The 25,813-nt window shown below is 34.3% G+C and overlaps 1 protein-coding gene across 1 annotated transcript; it reads right to left on the minus strand.

The window, feature by feature from the left end:
- Window positions 1-769: 769 nt before the first annotated feature.
- Window positions 770-23,836, minus strand: LOC133191872 (DNA replication licensing factor mcm7-like). The gene is made up of 14 exons (XM_061327618.1): window positions 23,739-23,836; window positions 23,571-23,650; window positions 21,505-21,669; window positions 21,205-21,335; window positions 17,490-17,670; window positions 8,987-9,124; window positions 7,556-7,660; window positions 7,065-7,142; window positions 6,673-6,886; window positions 6,472-6,555; window positions 6,101-6,312; window positions 3,318-3,583; window positions 1,437-1,715; window positions 770-1,309 (listed from the first exon to the last, which is right to left on the minus strand). Exons 1-14 carry the CDS (start codon window positions 23,767-23,769, stop codon window positions 1,102-1,104), a joined length of 2,172 nt encoding a protein of 723 aa, XP_061183602.1. The 5' UTR covers window positions 23,770-23,836; the 3' UTR covers window positions 770-1,101.
- Between the last annotated feature and the right edge of the window lie 1,977 nt (window positions 23,837-25,813).

Consider the following 25,813-nt stretch of genomic DNA (forward strand, 5'->3'; position numbering starts at 1 on the left):
CCGAAATGACTAAGTCAATAAAAAAAAAAAAAAAAAAACCACCTGTAAAATGCAGAAAAATTATCAAAAAATGTTGAAAATACCAGGTGCACATCTTCATATGGTAAATAATAAGTGTACAAATTTTCATACAAATCTATGCAATAGTCTCTGGGAACAGATCCAGACAAAACCACATAATAAAAATGAAAAAAAAAAACCACCTGTAAAATGCAAAAAAATTATCCATTCATAATGAGAATACCAGGTGCACACCTTCATATGGCGAATAATAAGTGTACAAATTTTCAGACAAATCCTTGCAACAGTTTCCAAGAAATGGTCCGGAAAAAATCTCGTTTACAGACAGACAGACGCACATGCTGATTCCAATATACCCCCCCAAACTTCGTTTGCGGGGGGTATAATAACTAAAGGTTTAAAATTTCACATACTGTCTGCAAACAAGTGTTACACACAAAATGTATGAATCTCTGGCTTTGACCTTTAAATCAATAGGGGTCTTCTAAGCCATAGGGAATTGATATACATGTATATAATTTGATTGTAAAAGCTCATAGGGTTACACACAAAACAGAAGGACAGACAGACCGAAATGAATACCCTCCTTCTTTCAGTGAAAGCAAACAGATTGCCTGCTAGATGTTCCGTAGTTTGGAAGCTTTCTTTCTAGTTACCTTTTTTAAAAAATTACTTTGATCAACTGCATATGCTTATCAATAATGGGCAGTGTCTTTTAATCGAATGACAAAATTTTGCTTACATTATTTATTTCATTAAATTCCATTTCTATAAATACTATATACATCATAAAAATGTCAGCTTTGAACAATACAGTATATACCTTATCATGAACACAGTGAATTCCAAGCTTGCTTTCGAACACATAATTGGTGGCACCTGAACAAAAATATGTGTATAAAATTACTTACAAAACATAAAATCATTCAAACTGTTCAATAAATCATTTTTCTGTCATTTTCAGTATTTGTCAAATAAAGTTAAATGTCTTGATCTACTCCAGAGGGAAATTTGTTCCTCACATAAACAGTGTTTGGCATAGCTGCACCTCCAGGTGACTGTAATATGGCCAATCCTGGCTCAGATAAAAGTGATCTTAGTGTGTGCCTGGTTTGTTTGCCAGACATTCAGTTCTTCATATTCCTCTATACAAGCATCCACCTGATCTGGCTTGAACCCCTTGGAAACACACTGTTCCATGACCTCTGAAATCTTCACTGACCTCAGACCCTTAGAAGGAGCCATTTCTCGGACGATGCTGAATATCTGATCAGTCACATTGTGGGCTCTGAAAATAAATGTCATCATCATGGAAATACCTTAGATGCAATTTCATGCTATGTTTACATTAAATCCTTCCTATTTCCTTTAATTATTACTAACATCAAAGTAAAACAATAGGGCTTTCACTTTACCTGTTGTGCATTTCATGAGCTGGATTCAGTGAATCCTTGGACATTTCCATCAGTCTCATTGCCTCATTAACATCTTCCTTTTCCACCATATCAGCCAATCGCAGCCTGGCAAGAGCCGTGGAAAGACGGAGGATGGCAAGCAGAGTGCGAGCGGAAGTAAATGTGGTGTCCTTACTGTTTCTAGCCTCCTTCCTCATTTCTACATAAGCACCAGTGATGTAATCTGACAAATTCTCTGGAATCACTGGCTGTTTCTTCTTACACAGGGCAATATACCGTCTGCAAAAATGTTAAATACCTGTACTTGAAGACCTTGTCCACTTTACATGAAATTAAAGAGAAACCAAGTTAAAAATCTTTTTACCTAAATTATCAAAAGTGATCAAAATACTGTAGAATCATTTGATATGAGGGTTAATGTTCGAGGGCAACCAAAATAAGAAAAGATATGTTGACGAGGTTATGATTTAAAAGGATATAAAGAGCTAGGTTCACTTTATGCATAAAATGGCCCTGTAGATAAATCAATTTATCCACTAACACACTATGTCCCTTTCTTAACATCAATATAAAGTAGAGACTTGGCGCTTTCAGTTTGTATATAAAAGTTTCCTCTAAAGAGTCCAGGTACTCGAAAACAGGTTGTGTGAAATTGCAATGTTCTTGAATTTTGCAGAAAACAGGCGAATTTGAAAACCTTCAACAAAGAATTAAAATATGAGCACACCCCTCGATCCAAAAATTAAAATATATTTTATAATCTTAATGAGCAGTTCTTTCGTAATATATTTGCACATTTTGGATCGGAGGTTGTGCTGTATACGAAATATTGAAAAATAGCATCATATTTTGACCATTTTTGAAGAAATATTCGGGATATGTGAATAATGACGCAATTTATGACGTTATAATGCATTGACTATCAAGAAAATTACGTCATTTTTAGTAAAAATTCAGTCACCAAGTGTTCAAGTGATATTTATTGCCTTTTCGACTAAAACTATGCAGTTTTAATTTTTCAGAAATTTACAGGGCCAAAAAAGGCCCTAAGTGGCCCTTGCTCTTTGGGGGCAAGGGTGATCCATGAACATCCCCCCCCCCCCCCAAACACAATTACGATTCCATGGCAGGGCTCGACATTAACGCTTGTCCGCTTGTCCGGTACCAGTGGAAAAAAAATACGGACAAGTGAATATTGCTGGGCACTTGTCCGATTGGACAAGTGCATTTTTATGTAAAGAAGTCTCTAAATATTTAAAAGAACGACTGTTGAAAGTTTGCCGGTACTTTAAGACGGAAACAGTACATAAAAACCGAACTTTGATCCCGATATAGATCGCTATGTAATTGAGTACACTCGATCGGCATGGAACTGACGGTTTGGATTCTTGTTTTATGTTGACAGCATTTATGTTGTGAGGACAGAAAGTCTAGATAAGATTTTGTTTTATGTGTTTGTTGTATTTGTAAATAACATCATGCACATGTAATGGACTTTATTTTTAGTTTTTCAGTTAACAGTATTAGATCTTAATTGAAAATTTTTTGGACAAGTGAAGTTGAAGTTGGGACAAGTAAATGTCTTGGTCACTTGTCCGAATGGACAAGTAGGGAAAAAAGTTAATGTCGAGCCCTGCATGGTAAGCCATTTTTACTCTGGCATGAAAAAAATATGAGCAGATGTACATCTCCATCACAATATACAAATTTTATCATTGTGAACTAATCACATACGAATGTATGGGCTTCAAAGTGGACCATTCTGGGTTACAACGTGCTTTACACAAGTAAATTTTAAAATCCTGATCCTTTAATGCAAGATAAAAAATAAGAGCAGGTGAAATTCAAAAAATCAATTATCTACTGTAATAATTTTTCTACCTCATCAGTTTCATATCCAAGGGAGTGAACTGCGATGGTGGCTGAACATTATGTTGGTGGACATATGTGATGTGCTGAGCCAGTCTCAAATCATTTTCTCTGTCTGCCTTGTCTTGTATCAGCCACAGCAAATCAAACCTAGACAGTAGTGCAGCGGGCAGCTGGATATTCTGCTCAATAGACTTTTTGGGGTTGTATCGACCATATGCTGGGTTAGCTGCAGCCAGAATGGAGACTCGAGCATTTAAACTTGTCATGATTCCAGCCTACAAAATTCATAACAATAGTGAAAGTAGGTAATTATTATCTAAAAAGCAATTTTTTAATATTTCAAAAGGTGTCTAATGGCAAAAAAAAATGCAATATTCCAATTACAACGTAATGTCATATCTCAGTGTTTTAAGAAATTAATACCGAGAATGTGTAAATGATTGTGTGAGGATCATTTTTTTGACAATTTGGCAAAATTAAACTAACTTCAAACGATACTAAATTCATCATATTATACACTGTTTATATTATACACAATTAACATGTCTTCCTTATTTTTGCAATTAATTCCCACAATGAAAGTTTGTAAAGTAAAAATTTTAAAAGTTAGCAATGCAAAATTCTCCAACTCTTCAGTTGTCCAAATGACTATATTGCTGCTCTCCATATTTTGACAACTAATCTATCAATCATTACCCCCGAGATCTCGTGAAAAATGACAGACATCTTTAAAATGCAAATCCACAGCATCTTTTAAAAACAATAGGGAATGGTACTGGTTAGCTATTTAGCTAAAAATAGAATTGAAACAGAACAAATTTGGAATTTTCAATCATATTACGAAATGTCATGTATATTTAAATTAACAGCTATTCACTTACGTTCTAAAGAATAAACAACAAGAAATCTGTTTTACATATTAATATCTCTTGTTCTCATGTTTTTAAATATGTCAGTAATATCAGACACTTCCAATATAGGTTGTTAAACTATGTGTTAAATTGGGTATTTTTATTTTGAAAATTGAGAAAAATAATTTTTTTTTTTTGTTTTTTTTTTTTGGAAAAGGGTACCGTTTTGGGATACTAGTTAAATCAGGGAAACATAGGTAATCAAAGATTACGAAGCTCACCTCGACGAATGTTATCTACATGTAAGGCAAATTTCACATCATATTTTTTTTCTAGTTAGGGTACATCCAAAGATCAATATCCATGCAAGTTTGATTTAATTATAGACCTGCTCAAAAAACTTTTGACCTGTTTAGTAATCAAGAAAATTTTGGTCAGTTCCAACATCCAAAGCAAGTCTGGAAGTTTTCATCCTTAGATGCACCATCTATGCAAGTTTAATCATAACAGGCCATAATATTATATAGCTACTCCAAAAAAATTACCCTGGTCACTCATCTGGAAAATGTACATCAGATTCAGAATCCAAGGCAAGTCTGGAAGTGTCCATCCCTAGATACATCATCCATGCTAATTTGGTTAAAATATGGCTAAAATTCACTCATGTGGAAAATCTAGGTCAGATCCAGCATTCAAAGCAGGTTGGTTAGTGTACATCCCTAGATGCATCATCCATGAAAGTTTGGTCCAGGTAGGGCTTATAGTTACTTGGGAACGAGACTACTCCTAAATCTAAACCTGGTCACTCATCTGGAAAATCTAGGTCGGATCCAGCATCCGAAGCAAGTGTGGTAGTGTCCATCCCTAGATGCATCATCCATGCAAGTTTGGTCCAGGTAGGCTTATAGTTACTTGGGAATGGACCTGCTCCTAAAACTTTAACCTGGTCACTCATCCAGAAAATCTAGGTCAGATCCAGCATCCGAAGGAAGTGTAGCCATGTCCATCCCTAGATGCATCATCCATGCAAGTTTTGTCAAGGTAGGGCTTACAGTTACTTGGGAATGGACCTGCTCCTAAAACTTTAACCTTGTCACTCATCCAGAAAATCTAGGTCAGATCCAGCATCCTAAGCAAGTGTGATAGTGTCCATCCCTAGATGCATCATCCATGCAAGTTTTGAAAAGGTAGGGCTTATGGTTACTTGGGAATGGGACCTGCTCCTAAAACTTTAACCTGGTCACTCACCTGAAAATCTAGGTCAGATCCAGCATCCGAAGCAAGTGTGGTAGTGTCCATCCCTAGATGCATCATCCATGCAAGTTTGGTCCAGGTAGGGCTTATAGTTACTTGGGAATGGGACCTGCTCCTAAAACTTTAACCTGGTCACTCATCTGGAAAATCTAGGTCAGATCCAGCATCCGAAGCAAGTGTGGTAGTGTCCATCCCTAGATGCATCATCCATGAAAGTTTGGTCCAGGTAGGGCTTATAGTTACTTGGGAATTGGACCTGCTCCTAAAACTTTAACCTGGTCACTCATCCGGAAAATCTAGGTCAGATCCAGCATCCGAAGCAAGTGTGGTAGTGTCCATCCCTAGATGCATCATCCATGCAAGTTTGATCCAGGTAGGGCTTATAGTTACTTGGGAATGGACCTGCTCCTAAAACTTCAACCTGGTCACTCATCTGGAAAATCTAGGTCAGATCCAGCATCCGAAGCAAGTGTGGTAGTGTCCATCCCTAGATGCATCATCCATGCAAGTTTGGTCCAGGTAGGGCTTATAGTTACTTGGGAATGGGACTTGCTCCTAAAACTTTAACCTGGGACGCCGACGCTAACGCCGACGGTATAGCATAAGCTCATCTCGACTTCGTCGAGGTGAGCTAAAAAATGCTGAATTCCAAACTTTAGTAACCTACTAAAGATAAGAAAATGTTACCTTAGCAATGGAGATGGTTTGCTGCTCCATGACCTCGTGGATTGCAGTCCTATCTGCCTCCATCATCTTGTCAAACTCATCAATACAACACACGCCCTGATCAGCCAGGACCAACGCTCCGCCCTCTAGAGTCATCTCTCCTGTGATTGGGTCCTTCATCACGGCTGCTGTCAGACCAACCCCTGAGGATCCCCGTCCAGTGGTGTACTGACCTAAAGTTAAAATTGCATAAATAAGAGTTCATATTTTAAATTTTTTGCGATGAAAGATCAAAAGAACATCTAATCTACTCATTCATACTTAATTACATATATTGCATTAAATTTACAACTCCACAAATATAAATGGGGGCTCTGCTGCAAGAATCTTACTTCTAGGAGCCAATCTGTCAATGTATGATAGCAACTGAGACTTGGCCACACCAGGGTCTCCCATCAAACAGATGTTGATGTTACCTAAAGGAACACACATTTCATACATATCAATGTTTGAAACATTATTGACATTTACATACAAATGCAACAAACAAAATGTGTCAAACAATAATATTTGAGTAAAGTAATATCCTCTACCTCTGATTTTCATGCCTCGAGGAGATTTGTCCACTCCCCCTACCAGAAGTAATAGGAGGGCCTTTTTAACATCCTCATGTCCATAGATCTCAGGTGCAATGCTGCTAGCCAGTTTATCATAGAAATCATCCTCTGCCACCTGTTTGATTTCATCTTCTGTCAACTCCTCAGCTCCTAATTCGTCATCCTCTGTTTTATTCATCTTTACAACTCTCTGTATACCAAAAGTAAAATTACCTTAACAATTGTTAAATATGAATTCTTGGAATTAAGATATCATAAAGCAGTAGATCTCTTTTTAAATAGTGTAAATGAATTCAATGCTATTTCAAGACTTTCAAAAACACATAGAAGTTTTAACACACATGCCATTTTATATCAATTTCACTTACATGTGCTTCCATGTATGTTTCTGACAAAAGTCCCTGTTGAAGTTGTCCATAACCTTGTTTCATCAAAGGTAGAAATACCTTCACCGAGTTAAGGAAATATCTAACTTGAATTCAATATTAATTCTGAACTATCTGAAATCTGAAGATCTTATGAAAGCTGAATTCTGCAAAGTATGTTTTTTCTTAAACAAAAATGCCTAATAATTGAAAAAAAAAAGAGAGCATTGACACTTTTCACAAAAAATCTTACGACTAAGATAAAAATTTGACGACTCTGTAGTTTTTTTGTTTAATAAATATATTTATCTAGTTCAACAATATTTTTACAATGTAATCTCATGTAATAGAAATATAAGATTTTTTGTGACCTACTACAGCTTAGATACTTTTTAAGGAATGCGGATATTTTTGTCTTAGTCGTAAGATATCTTTTACTTATCCTTGATAACACAGAGAACCGACACAGAGAATAGATTCTGAGTTAAGGATACACCTGTTATGCTGATATGGTCCCCTGGCAAGGCACATCTCGTCGTTTCCCCACGGCATATCACCGTCATACTTCTGGGAATATTTCCCACTGGAACTTGATCACTCTGAAATCAGTGATATCATTCAAATAATTTCTTTTTATCCAACACTAAATGCTATGAGTTTATTAGTGTATATATTCATAGAGGTGTGAACACTGAAGTTTTTTTCTCTGCTTGTATGAATAGAGATAAACATTATCTCCCTCTGTTAATTGTGTAAGAAGTAAAAAGGTTAACTGTGCTCATTGTTGCTGATTTTCATACAAATTGTGAAGCTGCCAATAGGTTTGTTTTTCTAATCGGGGGAAAAAATTTCTTCTTTGTAATTATATAAAACAAGAAGTCTGTGAACGAATGCTCACTAGTAATACATCGAATTCATACAAAATGAATCCCACCATTTGGCACACCTAAACAAAGATTGTGCTAAAATTTCAAGATCTGCACTGAGCAGTTGTTGAGAAAACTGTGACGGAAATTTGGAACAGACAGACAAACGGATAAACAAGAAGTTGACATCGGATTCAATCAAAAATGAATCCCACCATATGGCATGCCTAAACAAAGAGTGTGCTAAAATTTCAATCATCTGTGATGAGCAGTTGCTGAGAAAACTGTGTCAAAAATTTGTTAAGGACAGATGCATGCATGAACAGGAAGTTGACATCCGATTTGAACAAAAATGACTCCCACCATATGGCATGCCTAAAGAAAGATTGTGCTAAAATTTCAAGCATCTACGCTGAGTAGTTGCTGAAAAACTGTGACGAAAATTTGGTATGGACAGACACAGACACACAAGGGTAAAACAGTATACCCCCCTCTCCTTCGGAGCGAGGGTTATAATTAATATGCAGAACTAAAAAAATTGGACTAAATTGCAATAGCAGTAACTGTGATGTGACATTAGGATAAACATATTTGTTATATTCTGTGAAGAAAAGTCTCTATATTCTCTATATCAAGAACAGTCAACATAATTGATATTAGCTCCTCCGAAAAAAATTGATGGTCATTTAATTTGTACCATTGATCTGCAAAGAGAGTTTTCCCCCAATATTATTGATTCTCATTCTGGTTAGTAAACTGATTTATTGTGATGTAAGCCTTACACCCAAAGTCTTAAGGGCTGGTAGCTCTGCAGTTGAGTTGCTGAATGTTAATGAATAAAATCAAAATACTATTTCATTGATTGTTTTTTTTTTTATAGAACAAAACAATTATTGACGTTATTTTCGGGCAAAATTAATTGTTTAAGCCCCCTCGGGATGAAAATATTGCCCTCCGCTCCACATTGGGTGATATTTCATCCCTTGGGGGCTAACATAATCAATGTTGCCCTAAACTCCAGTCAATATCTATGTATATATGTATCATTCATATACGTACATGCTCTTGTATTTTGATTTCCTGGAACTTGACAAACTTTGAGCCACGACTCTGTAAATACAATCTTCCACCAGATCTGTTGGTGGTACATTCTTGACTAGGGCACATAATCAAAGGCATAAAAGATGGAGAGTTTATCTGTAAATACAAAATGCATATAATTAGAGAGAACTTAATTTAAGTTCAGTCAAATCTCATATTTTTATCTTTGTTGAACATCGTCTAAAGAATATTTTTGTAATGTATATGTTACTTCTGTGCTAGAATTTTTCACAACCAATAAAAAGAAACTTTTCATTTTCTAAAAAGTTATTTTGTTAAAGATTACCTGCAGTAGCGTTTTATTTTTTGAAATGATAAAGATCACGATAAAATAATACGAAAGAAAAAAACCGCATCGAAATCTATGCACAAATAACGAAGTTATCGCGCTTTAAAAGTGCCTATTTTTACCTGTTTTGAAAATCCAATCAAGCGAAAATAGAAATGATCGATAACGAGGCTCTACTGGCGTGACGTCACAACATGTACCGCATAAGCGGGTCAGTATTAACGGCAATGAGATTAACTTGGAAAACAACGACTATTTTAGCTTTGATATGAGGCATTGGTCTTTAATTTTTAAAAATTCAGACGGAATAATTATTGAACTTTGCATAAGACCTTGCTAGGCTGAACCAGAAACCGATTCTAACGAGGCATTTAGATTTCAAAACAGCCTACAGCCAGGGTCGTGTATACTACAATTAAAGTTCCTGTATATATCTCCCTGTTACAGCCTACTGAATATGACTGTAAAAAAAATTCATCAAAACCAAAATACAGGAATTTTCAATTCTATATTTTCAATGTCCTAAAACAGTTCGTTCATCAAGCTGTTAACTATTTCACAAGATCTTCATAACTATCGGCTTAATGATAATTGACAATTTTCTCGTCTGGATAAAAATTCTTCTATGTCTAAATTTGATAATCAGTTGTTACCATTTAGCAATCAGCAGCAACAATATTATCAATTTAATTTTACTTCAAAGTCACAACCAAATATATTTTCAAAAATCGGGTCATTCTCAATATACAAGTAATTAAAACTAATTGTTAAATAATGATACCCGTGTACTCCTAATTATGGTAATGTACTTATAATTTTTTTTCTGTCACTGTACTAATTAAAATTAATTTACAAAATAAAAATTTAAAACACGTTACATTATATCAAATAGTGTGTCTGCAATGCTAAATAAATCTTAACCACTCTCATCTCTCTCTCTGTCTCTCTCTCTCATCATATCCTTCTTATGTAGTCTTCAGATATCTTTGATATAATTTTTTTTAAAAACACATTAAGGTTAAAAAAATATGCATACAAAGTGCAGAACTGTAAAGTACCCGGTTCTTCAAATAATAGTCTACGGTCCTAATTACAGAAGACCCCCCTCCCCTTATCAAATCTGTAATAGATTCGGAAACAAAACTCATATGTAATTCCGATCGTTAGCGGTTTTATGAATAATTTAAATTCTAAATGTATGTTGAATTTAGAAGAATAACATGTCAACTGAGAAAAAAAAATCATTTTTTCAAGTTATCACTAATTCAACAGACAATATATTATAATTCAGTAAAATATGAACAAAAAGTTAGGTGAATATACGTGTGTTTTGTATATTTTTTTAAAACTGTATACAAATCACCATTTGACAGACTAAACAGTTTTAATTAATTAAAGTGTAAATCTAATCTATCAGATTTTTCAACAAGTTCTTGGTAATCGGTTTTATTTACACGTGTGGTGGGGTAGGACTTGGGATTACGTGATTAATACACTTGCTATGGTCAAGACCGATGACTTGGAAAGGTGTGATAAACATTCGGTGCCTCCGGCTATTTACTTATGTCCCACTATGTATTTGACAAAGGAGCCGATGAATGTCTCAAATTGCACCATTCAAGATTGCGTCGAGTGATTTTGATTGACAGGTGAAACACGTGGATTTCGTATGTAACCAGGGAGACGAACATGTTACAGGTCCCTGTTGTAGTAAAATAAGAAACACGAATAAATAAAAGTTGAATAAGCAAGAAATTTATTTTAAAATGGCTTTGACAGATTATGTAAGAAAGATGAATACAGAAGCACTTGTTTGAATCAAAAAATTATGTGTGTGTGTGTGTGTTGGGAGGGGGGGGGGGGTACTAATAAATTCAACTGACGTTAAAAATGAACAATCCAATTTAATAATAAAAATGTTACTGATATTGAAGATATAACGAAGAACATAAAATTAAATAACATTTGTTGAATCAATTATATGGGGAGGGGGGTTAAACAAGGGAATCTCTCACTCACTCTCTCATATTAATTCTATGTACTTCCCAATACTAAGTAATAGAAAAATATATATTCTATACTTTCTCTTTTCAAAGAATACAACAGCAAACATCAAATAAGTACTTACCAGGGACCTATACACTAACCCTGTACCTACTATTTTTTATTTAAATTAGAAATGTTTTCTTTTATTAACGTACGTTTGTGTACTGTCTTTTTGTGATTATTGCTTACAAATAGAATTTTAACAAGAGGCCCAAGGGCCACATCGCTCACCTGAGCACTGTGGCTAGGAAAAAAGGAAAAATCAGTTTAGTATTGAAAAGCTTAAATGCATAAGTGGTCCCAACCTACCCTAAAAATGGAGTGGGGGGGGGGGGGGGTGGGGGGTGGTCGTCATGATTTGAACAAACTTGAATCTACACTATCTGAGGATGCTTCCGTATAAATATGACAAACCGTGGCTTTGCTGTTCTCGAGATTTTTAAAGATTTTTCCTATATATTCCTATGTAAAACTTTGATCGTCCATTGTGGCCCCACCCTACCCCCAGGGGTCATAATTTGAACAAACTTGAATCTACACCACCTGAGGATGCTTCCACATAAATATGACCAATCATAGCTTTGCTGTTCTTGAGAAGAAGATTTTTGAAGATTTTTCCTATGTACACCTATGTTAAACATTGATCGTCCAATGTGGCCCCACCCTACCCCTGGGGGTCATGATTTGAACAAACTTGAATCTACACCACCTAAGGATGCTTCCACATAAATATGACTAATCATAGCTTTTCTGTTCTTGAGAAGAAGATTTTTGAAGATTTTTCCTATATATTCCTATGTAAAACTTTGATCGTCCATTGTGACCCCACCCTACCCCCGGGGGTCATGATTTGTACAAACTTGAATCTACACCACCTGAGGATGCTTCCAAATAAATATGACCAATCATAGCTTTTCTGTTCTTGAGAAGAAGATTTTTGAAGATTTTTCCTATATATTCCTATGTAAAACTTTGATCGTCCAATGTGGCCCCACCCTACCCCCGGGGGTCATGATTTGTACAAACTTGAATCTACACCACCTGAGGATGCTTTCAAATAAATATGACCAATCATAGCTTTGCTGTTCTTGAGAAGAAGATTTTTAAAGATTTTTCCTATATATTCCTATGTAAAACTTTGATCGTCCATTGTGACCCCACCCTATCCCCGGGGGTCATGATTTGAACAAACTTGAATCTACACTACCTGACAATAATTCCACATGAGTTTCATCTTTCCTGGCCCACTGGTTCTTGAGAAGAAGATTTTTCAATAATGCCATTAATTTTTTGCTATTTCGTAATTATCTCCCCTTGGAGGAGGGCGTGGCCCTTCATTTGAACAAACTTGAAACCCCTTCACCCAAGGATACTTTGTGCCAAGTTTGATTGAAATTGGCCCAGTAGTTCTGGAGAAGAAGATGAAAATGTGAAAAGTTTACGACAACAACGACGCCGACGACGCCAACGCCGACGACAGACAACGGACAAATTTTGATCAGAAAAGCTCACTTGAGCCTTCAGCTCAGGTGAGCTAAAAAATGTCAATACATATTTGGAAGGAAAAAAAAAATTATGATATAATTGGCATAATCCATCGATTCCTAATTATTGGAAAATATGAATCGATGATTTTTGGCGATTCCTAGTATCGTTACTTATTATAACCCAGACTTGTCGAAATTTTCAAATCATTGTCAGACATTTGGTCGGACAAAGTCAAATATTCTGTCGGACCAGTCAAAGTTTTGTCAGACCAGGTACATGTACCTTATTTTGACGCTGTGAAAGTCATATGAATAACAGCACCAAAATGCCCTGGATTATTTTCAACAGCCTTCAATCTTACAAGTTTCCTTCCTTGGGATAGAAAGTCTTTAATAAAAGACATAAATGACATGTTTTATGACTTTGCTATAACAAATTTAATTGGCTATCGTCAACACGCCGCGTATGCGGCCATTTTTCCTGTGTTTGTGACCCTCAGCTGCGCATCCCGATCCCGACCTTTATTAAATTTGCATCACGCTCGATTTTTTCAAACGGTCATCTGGACCGATGTTTTCTTAAAAGTTGTCGGTCCAGACAAATTTTTACCACAAGTCTGTAACCACACACAAAGAAATGATGAAAAAATATTCACTAAACTAATTTCAAACAAAACTAGGAACTAATACTATAGTCATAGTTAATTTAATATTCACAAAATCCCTAAAAATTAATGAAAAAACATTAAAAATCCTCATCGTGTTTCCACCGTATTCTATGCATTCAAAATTGCAGGTACATGTTATGACGTCACAGCGGCTAAGGCCCAAAAGCTGAGCGTTTCAGAAAATCGCTCAGGTGTGAAATAGGGTTTTTGCTCAACAGCTTCGTTAGTTGTGCATAGATTTTGGTGCGGTTTTTTTCTTTAGTTTTATTTTACCATGATCTTCAACATATTTAAAAATAAAGAGCCACTGCAGGTTCCCTTTAAAAAGTGTTCTGGGAATTAACTTGAATGTCAGACAAGTGTTAAATTGTTCACCAGTTATCGGGTTTTAAGTAAACATTTCTAAATATTTCTAAATATATGGACTATGTTCATCCAGATAATTTCCTTTGGAATATTTGTACCTCCTTTTATACAGTAAAGGTACTAGTCTAATTTAGCTAAGTCATACATCTGAATTCCTGAACTTTTATAGTAAAGGCTACTAATCTAATTTAGCTATGTCATGTACATATAAATTTCTGAACTTGACATGGAGCTCCTTCTCACTGAAGTTGAAGTTAAGACACATCAGCTAGATAGAACACCAGTGTTATATACTCTTAAAGTTACAAGAATATTTTTAGAAGTATATCACTTAATACTAATCAGCAGGTAGCATATATAGTATATACATACGCCATTTTCACAGTATTTGCAGTGATTCATTTTGAAAATGGTTATCATGGGTCCAAAGGACCCCTCTTAATGACAACAATGAGTCCCATGCCAAAATCAATGGGTCCAAATCCAAGGGTACCATATATTATTTTTAGATGTTAAAGAGGAAATTCTGGTGAAATAAAAAAAAGTGTATTGCACGAAAGTGCAAATGTTTTATTGTAGTTGTGAGTGATTTATACTTTTACTGTTAACTGTCCAAGTAAGGGTACATGATTTTGTGTCATAAAAATAATATATTGTCCACTGTTCACTTTGGTTCTATTTTTAGATCGTACATACGATCTCACACATTGTCAGCTGATTGTATCAGTAATAAAATGCACAGAAGCAGAATGAAGTCAAAAAAGAGTTTAAGAAGAAATGGCAAATAGTCAGAAAAAAAAAAAAAAAAATTTTTATACTTCTTAGCTTGTAAGGAAGAAACGAAAAGGAAAAAAAAACAATGATACAGGTTACAGCTTAAATACAAAGGTCTAGTATTTGCTTCAGAAACGTTCCATGGTATAGACATAATCAGTGATAATCGAACTGTGCTATCTAAATTTCAAATATTTTCTGATAATTGCTTTTAACTGCAGTTGTTAAATCTGACCTGTTGTTGGCAACCTTATATCTGTTAAAATCGTTCATGCATATCGCTTAGCACGTGGATATGATGCAATCGGTCAAGTTTTGAATCAGATTATACTGAAATAATTTACAATAGTACATGTCCTTCTATAAATTTATTGCGTCCATTGGGATGCACATTTATTGAAATAATGCGTCCTGAGCAAAATTTGTGCGTAATTTACGCGGGACGCACACCAAAATGAATCACTGTATTTGTGTTTTTTCATACTCACTTATGTTATAATGCACTCTGCATCAAAATATATGATTAAACCCTTAACAATTATGACCAAATTATGACAAAATGGTACCCCTAACAAGTTAAATGATATATAACACTCCCATGTTCTAGATAATAAAAATATTAAAGATTTACTACCTAAAATACGGGGTATATTTTGCATTATGCTGTTGCAGCTGAAAAATGGCTTTGTTTTCCAGTTTTTGTTTCAGGAGATTTACAATAGAAACTCTTAGTTATAGATGTCAAATCATTGTGAAATTATCCCTCTGTTATATGCAATTTACTGTATGTAAATCAACAAAATATTAGCGAAATAATGTTTAAATATGTGAAAATGCAGATACGTTATGAAATTTAATAAAATTCTACTGTTTGAACTTGCAGTTTAAAAAAAAATATGTTAATGCATTACTCTTACTTTAGGTTCATTTTAAAATTAGAGTTAAATGATAAATGAAACAATAAAGAAAAGTTTGAGTGGATTCTTCGAAACTTTAGAAAATGACACATTTTCTTCTTACTGGCATAAAAATGTCCCAAAATTCTGTAGTGTCCGCAACATGTGCTTATTCTGGAATGCATTATGAATTATATTTCTTTTATTTTACATGTAAGAGGCCAGTACAGCTACTAATCTATCTACCAAAAAATATCAGACTTTAGCTCAGTGTTGCTTGGAATTCTGGCAAATATATTGTGTTTTGTAGAGTCCGCAACGCTGTAGAGTCCGCAACAGCTTTTTAAATTCACAGTTTCTTCAAAGAAATGTAACATGATTTCAATTGATCATCACTATAATTGTCCAAATATTCAATACAAATATGTAAAATTACAAAACTTAGTGGAACTATAACTTCATACTTTGAATAACACCCATAACGACTTGTTTATACATAATATTCAAAATCTTTCAATTGTCAGTCTTATGTTAAATATTGAAAGTTAATTTTCATGTGGTATTTAAAACTGAATAAGTGGAGACTAAAGAATATATCAAGATGTTAATTGTTAATTAATAAGTCTAGTTCTAATTAATACAGTTGTGTTGCGGACACTACAGTAATAACTATATACCACATTCATTTATTATTTTCACTTTTTATTTCATTAAATATTTTTGAAATGTGAAACACTTCTCTGATATTTTGCTCCTTTGATAATACAATTAGTTAACTGGATTAAGATAACAAATGGTGATTTTTGTACAAGATAACACTTCAAACTTACTGGTATATATATGGGTTTTAATTTCCAGGCCGGATAGCCATTTTTGACTAGCCTTCTTTATTTCCCTATAATATAACACCATTTACTGTACATATAGAACTAGTTAGAGATTAAGATTTAAAGTTTACTCCATTAAAACCAAATATGGTGTCATATAGCAATATTTCAATATATTGTAGTGTCCGCAACAATTTCAATACTGAAAAAAAAATTTATGGATGCCTCAGTAAATTCTTTAATTCATTGAATTTATCTATAAAACTATTTGTTATAACTTCTTTAATTGTATTAAAATAAGTAAAATCATAGACATTTTTTAAAACTGCAAAACAATTATACATCAAGAAATAATTAATGCTCCTTGTTATGTGGTTATTTTCATCTCAATAAACCACATTCTGCATCTTTTTATATGGTACATTTTCAAGAGTTGATGCTGTGGTATATAATTCAGCCTAGAAATGAACATTTATCAACAATTATTTTTATAAAAATGACAAAAGATTATTCTTATGGTTACTTGTAGTGTCCGCAACAAAAATGCTATGCATTTTCAAAGGTGTATACAAAAGAAGATATCCAGGGTGTTATGACAAATGTATTTGAAATTTAGAAGTATTCAATTTAATTTTCACATGATAATTATATAGGTCTTATGTGTGATTGTAAAGGTAGATAACTTAAGGAAGGGAGATAAATTAGGCAAAAAAATTATCAAGTCATTAATGTGAATAAAATTTTTGTTTTCAAAGAGAACCATAAGATTTTTCTTTTATTTCACTGCAATTAGGTACATAATCGAAACCCGCAAGAAGTTTGGAATAAATAAATATCTTTAATATTTTTATTTTAGACATAACAGGTGTAATGTAGTGTCCGCAACACAAGGTCTCGCCCAAAATTATACTTCGCATAACTTTTTTTGTAAGAATGCTTATATAAAAAAAATTTGGGACTCATTTGCATAGGTATTGTACTTTCTAGAAAACATGTCAATAATGCGCTGTTTGACTTTTTATTTTTTGGTCCAAGTGCAACACAATTAGCACAAATACTGTGAAAATGGCGATAACATTTTTTTTTCTTTTTCTATGTATGTACTTACAGGTTGATAAGTTTCATTTCCACATGTATCACAGGTGTAAGTTGCCACAACCATCATTGGTTTCACCTCTGTTGTCCTTGTCACAATGCCCTTGACCTGAACCAGCTTTCCAATGCAGTTTGCTTTCACCTCTCGAATCAGCTGATGCTTTTCATGGCTTGGGGCCTTGAAGTACACCTCACTACAAAAGAAAGAAATTTCAAAAATACATCAATCTTAACATGTATAATTACTCTTTTGGTACAATTATCAGAATTTGCCATATATGTTTAAATTTTACTATTGTCTATATATATTCCGATAAACATGCTAATATTTACCAAACCTTGTGACAGCTGAGCAGTCCAAATTAAACATAATTTCCCCTTCATCATATATTGGTAGAACGTGAAGTAGATATTTTAGAATTACATGTAACTAAAATCATTAAACCTATACAAAATTTTGGCAGAATGACAGGGATCGACACTAACTTTTAAACCATAGTCGCCCGCAGGGCTAGCAATTTCTAATTTCTACTAGCCCTGATCATGAATTAGTTGTCCAGCAGCCAAAGGCTGCTGGCGGAGTCGCGAAGCGATGAGTAAGGTAGGTGCGGGAGGGGGTTTCCCCCTTCTGCTGGTGGGGGTACCGGGGGCCTCCCCCGGAAAATTTTAAAAATAGAAAATTCTTTTTGAGTAAAATTATATGTCACTTCATGACTGAACAAAAGATGTTTTTCTTATTGAAAAATTCCACATTTATAGTCATTTAGGGTATTCTGTATTACCTTTTACATTTTGACTGCAAACAATCTGATTAAAAAGTTCGTAACTGGTTACTTAGTATTAAAGAAAAGTCAGGTATATGAAAAACCAGATCTACATTACAAGGCAAGTCCATCTTTGATACAGTCAAAAATGTATGAAAAGGAAAATTGATATCAGAAACAGAATATTATTATTTCTGTATAACATGAACATACCGGCTTGCTTGTATAGATCTGTGTGAAATATATTTCAGTGTTTGATAAAAAGATCAACACTGACCAATATATACCCAGGCTAATCTTTAATAGCTGTTGCTTTTTCATACTTTAACTTTTATATTCCTTGCATTTAAAGAAAGCTACATGTTACAAAAATATCTGACATATTCAGCAAGTGTGCAGCTTGTGCATTTTGTTCAGTTGTGGTCATGTACACACTTGATTCGAAATAACCTAAACTGTAGGGGACTACAAATGCAGTAATTATTATTATTATTTTTTTAATTTTGAGGTGTTGTCAAAAACAATAAATGCTCATGGAAGCTTTTAAAGACTTATCGCTTGTTTCTATATTATTTGAAATTAAAAGCGTAAAACATTCACTATGACCACAGTTTATATATTTTGTGTTTTTACTGCGGATAAACCGTGGTAATTAACCAATTATTGACTCAAATGAAAACCCCCTAAATTAAAAATCTAAGTTAATTAGATAGCGATCACGTGACCCTGTGACGTCAAAGACGACAACTGCCGATCAGTTCTTCACCTTAATCTTACTAAAATATACGCGATACAACCTGAATTTTCTGCGTTGTGGATGATACAATCACTGATTTTATCGATATGACAGGGGTTCAAAATTCCTCAAGCCCGACGTCCCAGACTAACAAATTCCGGATCCGGACTCGGCATTTAGAATCGCCGAAAGTCCTGGGACTTGGCAATGTTTCTTGTTTATCTTTTATTTAAGTTAAGAAAAAAGTTCGTAAAACTAAAAATAAAGCAAATTCTCAAATGTAGTCAATAAAAATGTGGATTTTTTGGCGTTAATATACCCATAAAACATTACGAACGTCTCAAAAATACAATCCGTCTTTTTATGTTCCGTTGCGGTTAGACACCTGCTTTTACGCAATTTCTCATGTTTCCTCCCATATGACATGAGTTTGTTAAATTTTGGTTTTACCAGTAAAGGAACGAGAAATAAAAGACCCCGTGAGGAACATGAAGCTGGGGATAAAAAAAAAACAATTCCAAAGACGGAACCTATGACAAGAAGAGAGTTCGCGAATTCCAAAGCCACTGGCGTGATGATAGGCCGTGGCTTGATTACAATGACGATACGAAAACGATGTTTTGTTCATTTTGTCAAAGTTTTCATGTATGACTATGTAACAGTGACTGTAATGCTGTATGGAGGAAAAATAAAACATATATTCATACATATAGTCTTTATTCATTCAATGCAACAAATGAAAATAAATTATAACATAAATTTAATGATGGTTTAAGTAAATATAATTTTATCTATCATGAAAATATGGACTCAGAAATTTCTTCTTCGGACTTGCCTAAAATTTACTCTTTAAGTCCTGGACTTGACCATGATAAAAAAAATTTTGAACCCCTGTATGAAATTTAAAGTCCATCCTTATATTTTAGAATTGTCAGCAAGAAAAAATCTGTTAACATTGTAAAAATAGCAGCGACGATATCGAAGGAGACGCGGCGAAGACGAAGAAACTCGCCATCACAATACAATTTGATTTGTCATCTTATCACATGTATTAACTTATTTGATTCACAAATTTAATATTGTACAACTTTGTTATTCTTTGTTTTTTGTATAACTTTAATTTACTTGTGTTTTTTAAAGGATGGCGGTCTTGAAAAATAATTTTCTGATCACGAAACATTGCCGTAATCGGAGCTGTACAGATTCTAAATGTTCGAATAAAAAACAAAAATATCTCAAAAGCCTTATACCTTACAACTAGTTAATGTTTCTAAAGTAATTGAAAAGCACGCTAGGAATTAATTTTTTCATCATTTTTCGTAATTAAGCTGCATTTGTCGTTGATAACTCCGTAAATAGTGTGCATATTCTCATCTCTCTTTCACTGAATTGTCGCCTATGACGTCAGAGCTGTATTTCGCCGAAATCCGACTGTAATATGCATATTGCTGTATTTGAATTTCAACTCTCAATATCTCTTAATATATGCTTTCAACAACATTTATTGTATTCAGTATTTTAATAAACAAGGTTGTAGATAATATTTTTCATAAAATTACGATTTTTTTAAAGATATTGTGATAAGTCCTTTAAAATTGCTGTTCTATCAATCTGTCAATTCCTAATACATGATCGTGTTTCACCCACCAACAATGCTATGACATGGATGAGGAAAACCATGCAATGTTTTCAACACGAATATTTCTTCAATAAGGATAATTTAATCAATTAAATTGCTTATTTTTTAATTAACACATGATGTTTATCTCTTTAATTTTTTTTGTATCTGATAAGTCTTTTGATAACTGGTTGGTTGTCACACATGTGGATGTGTTGTGCAATGTAAAGCGATAAGGTAAGTTACCAAGAATCGCGAAACACAGGGCGATTCGGAAAATAACAAAATTGGGACTTGTGCATTTTTAAATTAATTTTTCAATGCTTTGAGTGAGTGTTTGATAATAATTGCAGTAGCCCTGCAGGACAAGCTCGAAGACATGTTTAGTAGCCCGACCTCAATTTTCAGGTGTCCCGGGCTAGCGGGCTACCGTTAGTGTAAAAAACTGAAGAAGTATTCACACACCAAAAGACCTTTGGTATCTATGTCAACACCTCTTGTTGACATTAAAATATTTTTTATTTTGTTGCATTGTATGTAATGAAATCAGACCAAAACTTGTCATTCACACTAAAAACTACCAAGAGATTATCATCAGTATATAACTTACAATCTCCTCATAAGCTCTGCTGGGTATTTATTCCTGGGGTCTCTGGTTATTTCTTGACCATCAGGATGGTTCCTCTGCTCCATCAGCAACCTGTGCTCGATGTAAACATCAAGGGCATCTTTGTGGACCACCTTCAATAAACCACACAGCAAATCTATTCTATCTTTTCAATATTCAAAGAAATCCTTGTTAATTCAAATTTTTTTATAATTTTTGCACAAACATGTAATTATTTACTTATTATGCATCGAAGTTTAAATTCACGAAAAAAAAAGAAAAGAAAAAAGATTAATAACATGCCTCTCTTTCTTTGTAATCTGGTAGAATCTCTTGAATGGCATCAGCAAAAAGTGCAGTGTATCTGCGAGTGTTTTCTTCAATAGCGTCTTTGAGTTCTGGGTCAAAATCATTAATGTTGTCTAGATCAATGGTCAAGGCTACCTGTTCTCTGTGGGCTATTTTGACCTGTCAAAATACAATCATAACTCGAATGGTGTCCATATGTTATGTAGTTAAACACCCAATTTTATGTTAACGCCCCCAAAATCTACCTAATTCAAGATCAATAATATACCGCCTGTCAATCATTAAAAAAACAATAGCTTCTGATTTGATTGACGGGCCAGCTACGTGGGCTACCTGATAATCTGAGTTTTCATGTTTTGAAATCAATTACCTAGTCACGCGTCAAACGCTTTCATGTCCCGCATGAATGGTCGCTTTGTATACACTATGGTTAAAAAAATCATGTCGCTGTTATATTGGTTGTTTATTTTTAAAAAATGAGTAGATAATTAAACAGTGACTTCGTGATTTTTTTTTCAATCTCCACTGCTGTTTTGTACTTGTTAGCGGTATGACGTCCGAAATAACTGTAGAACTTTTCGAAGAAAAATTAGCGGATATTCAAGCCCTCTCTTCTTTCAGTAACTGAGATCCGGAGAGAGAGAAGTTTCTGTAGTAACACAGACCGAAAATTCTTCCGAGCCCCTTATTCAACCTGTGCCTTGATTTTAAGAATGTACGTAATGCACTTGTCGACCTTGCACTTGGCTACACAGAAACTCAATTCGCCGTAATTAGAAACAATCGACCCCCTCTCCCACCATTGAAAATTATAACAAAATGCAATGGATTAAATAAGGAAAGATATTTATACTAATATAAATAAAGTATCTTGTATCTAACGCCATGAATTACGAAAGATTCTTTTTATGTCCAAATCTGTAAACAGGGCATAAGAACACGGACCCTCGGAAATGGCTAATATTTGGACACAATCGTTCGCCAGAAAAGTAAATAATATTCCGATGTGATAAATGTTCACACAATAAGTGGAATCTTTTTATTTTAATATTCATACTTAACATTTTATAATAATTTCTTTTATTGGCGATTAATGACAATATATTATCAGAAATGAGAACACGTGACTTTCTACATCGGAAAGCACTCAAATCCAAATCCGATGCGGATTGGAATGCTTACAAAGCGGCACGTAACCGAGTTGGAATCCAGATCAACGAAGCCAAATGCGAATTTGTAAAACCAAGAATATGTGGGACCGTATAAAGGAATTTCTTCCCTCAAAACAAACCAAATCTACAACAACACACTTAGAAGTCGACGGTGAAACAATAACTTGCCCCCAAGAAATCGCAAATAAATTCAATGACTTCTTTTCTAATATTGGACATAAATATGCTTCTAAATTTGACAATTCTCTACCCACGGTACCTCAACAAATGCCAGAAGGTTCGTTTTCCATACCTTTTGTTAGTGATACTTGATTGCTTTGTAGTTTTCACCCGTTTTTTTTTTTTATTATTATTAATTTTACGATTTTTAAAAAAGATATGTCTTCTTAATTTTTTTTATTCAAAAGATAACGACGAAAACGCTATAAGTCTACAAATTTTATATTTCAGTACCTAATTTATTTTAAATATTTTCACTCAAAATTATGCACAAAACGCGTAATGTTGACCCTGATTACCAAAAGCCGGACTTCCTGTATAATGCAGCGTGTATAGGGATTTTTGACATCTTGAGTATTGGGGCTCTCCAGGTAAATAACACCAGTACTTCTTAGACCACTCCCCCTCCTCAGGTAACCGTACGGTAAAAAAATTGGGTCTTTAATGGGCTTCCTGCTGATCCATGGATCTGTGCCTATATTATCACACTTTTTTGTATTTTAGTTCCCCGAGGCAATTCAAAACAAAACTGATTTCACATGTCTTTTTTGTCTCCATTGAAATCAAAATTAAGATGCATCATCTGTTCAAATACCTCGTGTATGGCTAATCATTTACTTTAATGTTTTAAAGTGATACAAACAATAGATAAATATTTAAAGTCTTTACCAATTGTTGTCCATAAACAAAGTCTTTTCCACCATCATCGCCGTCTACATAGAACTCCCGCAGGAATGTTTTGATCTTTTCTGCAACAAAAACATTTCATTTTAAACATGTTAAACTTACACATCTGCTGATGTATGATTGTTCAGATTTCTTGGGAGCATTACAAACCTTTATCTGCTGCGTAATCTCTAGGCGGCATTTTGACTTCTTAGCGTGATCTGCCTTTGTAAGCAACTATCCCGGAGTCCACCAAATATAACAACAATGCTTCGATTTATGGCGCGAAGTTCGTACCACGTGGTTTCAGTAAGAGGAAGTGACTGTTGAATGGATTAAAACATACCATTCGGATATTGTCGTTCACGGACCTTTTCACCTCAGTATTAAATGTTCACAAGGTTAGCTTTTAAAAAAAAGCTGAGAGTCAGCCACTGTTGTTGTGTTGTGTTCATTAAAAGTCATTGTCGTCTGAGTTAAAATTCGCCCAGCCGTTTTGTTATTTGTAACATAATGCTGTACATAATAAATAATAAAGCATAGAATAAATTTTAGTTAGGTTACATCGTGATCTTTATGATGACCTCCAATTAATTTCTCTTGGGCGCGGACATCAGATACAGTTCGTCTCAGAAATGAACAAAGCCACTGTGATCCAAATCATTGAACGTTGAAGAATGTATACATTTTCAATTTTACTGTTAAATTCTATAAATGATATAGATTATGATGCTTAAAAGGAAGGTAGACCTTGGGTTAGATTGTGTTAATTATTAGGTAAAAGTTTTTAATCGTGCAGGTTAGAGGCAATGCATGATAGGGGAGGGGGAGGGGTGCATACTGATTGTATATTTCATTCAATTTCTAAATTTAAGCATTCATTTTAGTGTTATTAAAAGAATTGCTTCCAAAATAAAGTAATAAACTGGAAATTCAAAATATTTTATACATACAGTACGCATACCCTAAAATGATACTGGATTCCATCTCGCTCACTCTCTCTAATTGGGGGGGGGGGGGGGGTCTATAAATCCGCGCAGTTTCGCTCATCTATCGCAGTTCTACTGTGGTCAGTTTCTCACCTGTGGGCGCGGTTCACGTTCACAAGCGGCACTTACATGTCTATCATCGTGTAAATTATAAGACTTTACACATCTTAAGTGATCTTCTGACGTTTTCATAACTTTCATCATTAAAGTGAAAAGAGATTCTTTTTTTTCACTGTTTTGGGACCTTTGTGCAAGTGGATTATTGTGTGAATTCCGACCCGTACATGTCTTATGCAAGGTATTGATCGAGGGAGTCTTGCATCAGGCATTCAGAGGAATACACACAAATCCGTGAACTTGCAACGGCGATTGAGGGTATATATATATCAAGTGTTAAATGTGCTCTGCATATAAATTTCTCATTTTCTATAAGAAGCACTGAAATATTTTCATAGTATCATATTTCCCACTTAGAACAATCTCTTCTTTAATTTTTCGTCGAGAACGACGAAGAACAATGCAGTCTGTAAATAGATCGAGGTCGCATCGTTGTTTAGAGGTGTTTGTGAAGAATCACGCCCTCTGGTTGGAGCAAATAGCACGAGTTTCTTCAGAACAAGTCGTGTACATCTTTTTCCCAGAATTCCAAATTACGCAAGCGCACTTGCAGTTTCATCCCACCGTAACTAGTCAGCCCGCGGGCTGACTAATGAATAGTTTTAATTTCTTTTATTTAATACACACATTCACTGTCTTTGATGAAGCTCAGAACAGTCATTACATGGAATAAACATTCATTTTCTTGAATGTGACTCTTTCAAATATATTTCTGTAACAAGGGTTTTTTCCTAATGAATGTTAAAGAACAAATCCTGTCTCAGGTTCGAATTCTTTATTATACAAAGCCACGTAGAATGTCAATAAAAATAAACAAAACCCTGATTGTGGATCAGGGCTTTAATAAAAGGCCACCCAATCAAAATAACGGGTCTTGATACATCGTCTCAGTATTAACTTATTATATCTAAAAAAAAAAAAGCCAAGGCCGTAAAGTTCTACCATTGAGGTTGGTGAGGCAAATGCCTCACTAATATTTTAGAGTTTTCTGAAAAGTAAAAAAAGTTTTACTTTGAACTTTAATTAATTATGTGTATCTTTGTACTAAGTTAATACTTTCAATTTCTGTAAATCGATCATCTCACAAGGTGCTTCATTATATAGCTTAAAACGCATGTTTAAAAAAAAATCAGAACGTGT

The sequence above is a fragment of the Saccostrea echinata genome, unplaced genomic scaffold (assembly GCF_033153115.1).
Source record: "Saccostrea echinata isolate AGI-Se365-2 ecotype Australia unplaced genomic scaffold, CSIRO_AGI_Sech_v1 ptg000001l, whole genome shotgun sequence".
NCBI lineage: Eukaryota > Metazoa > Mollusca > Bivalvia > Ostreida > Ostreidae > Saccostrea > Saccostrea echinata.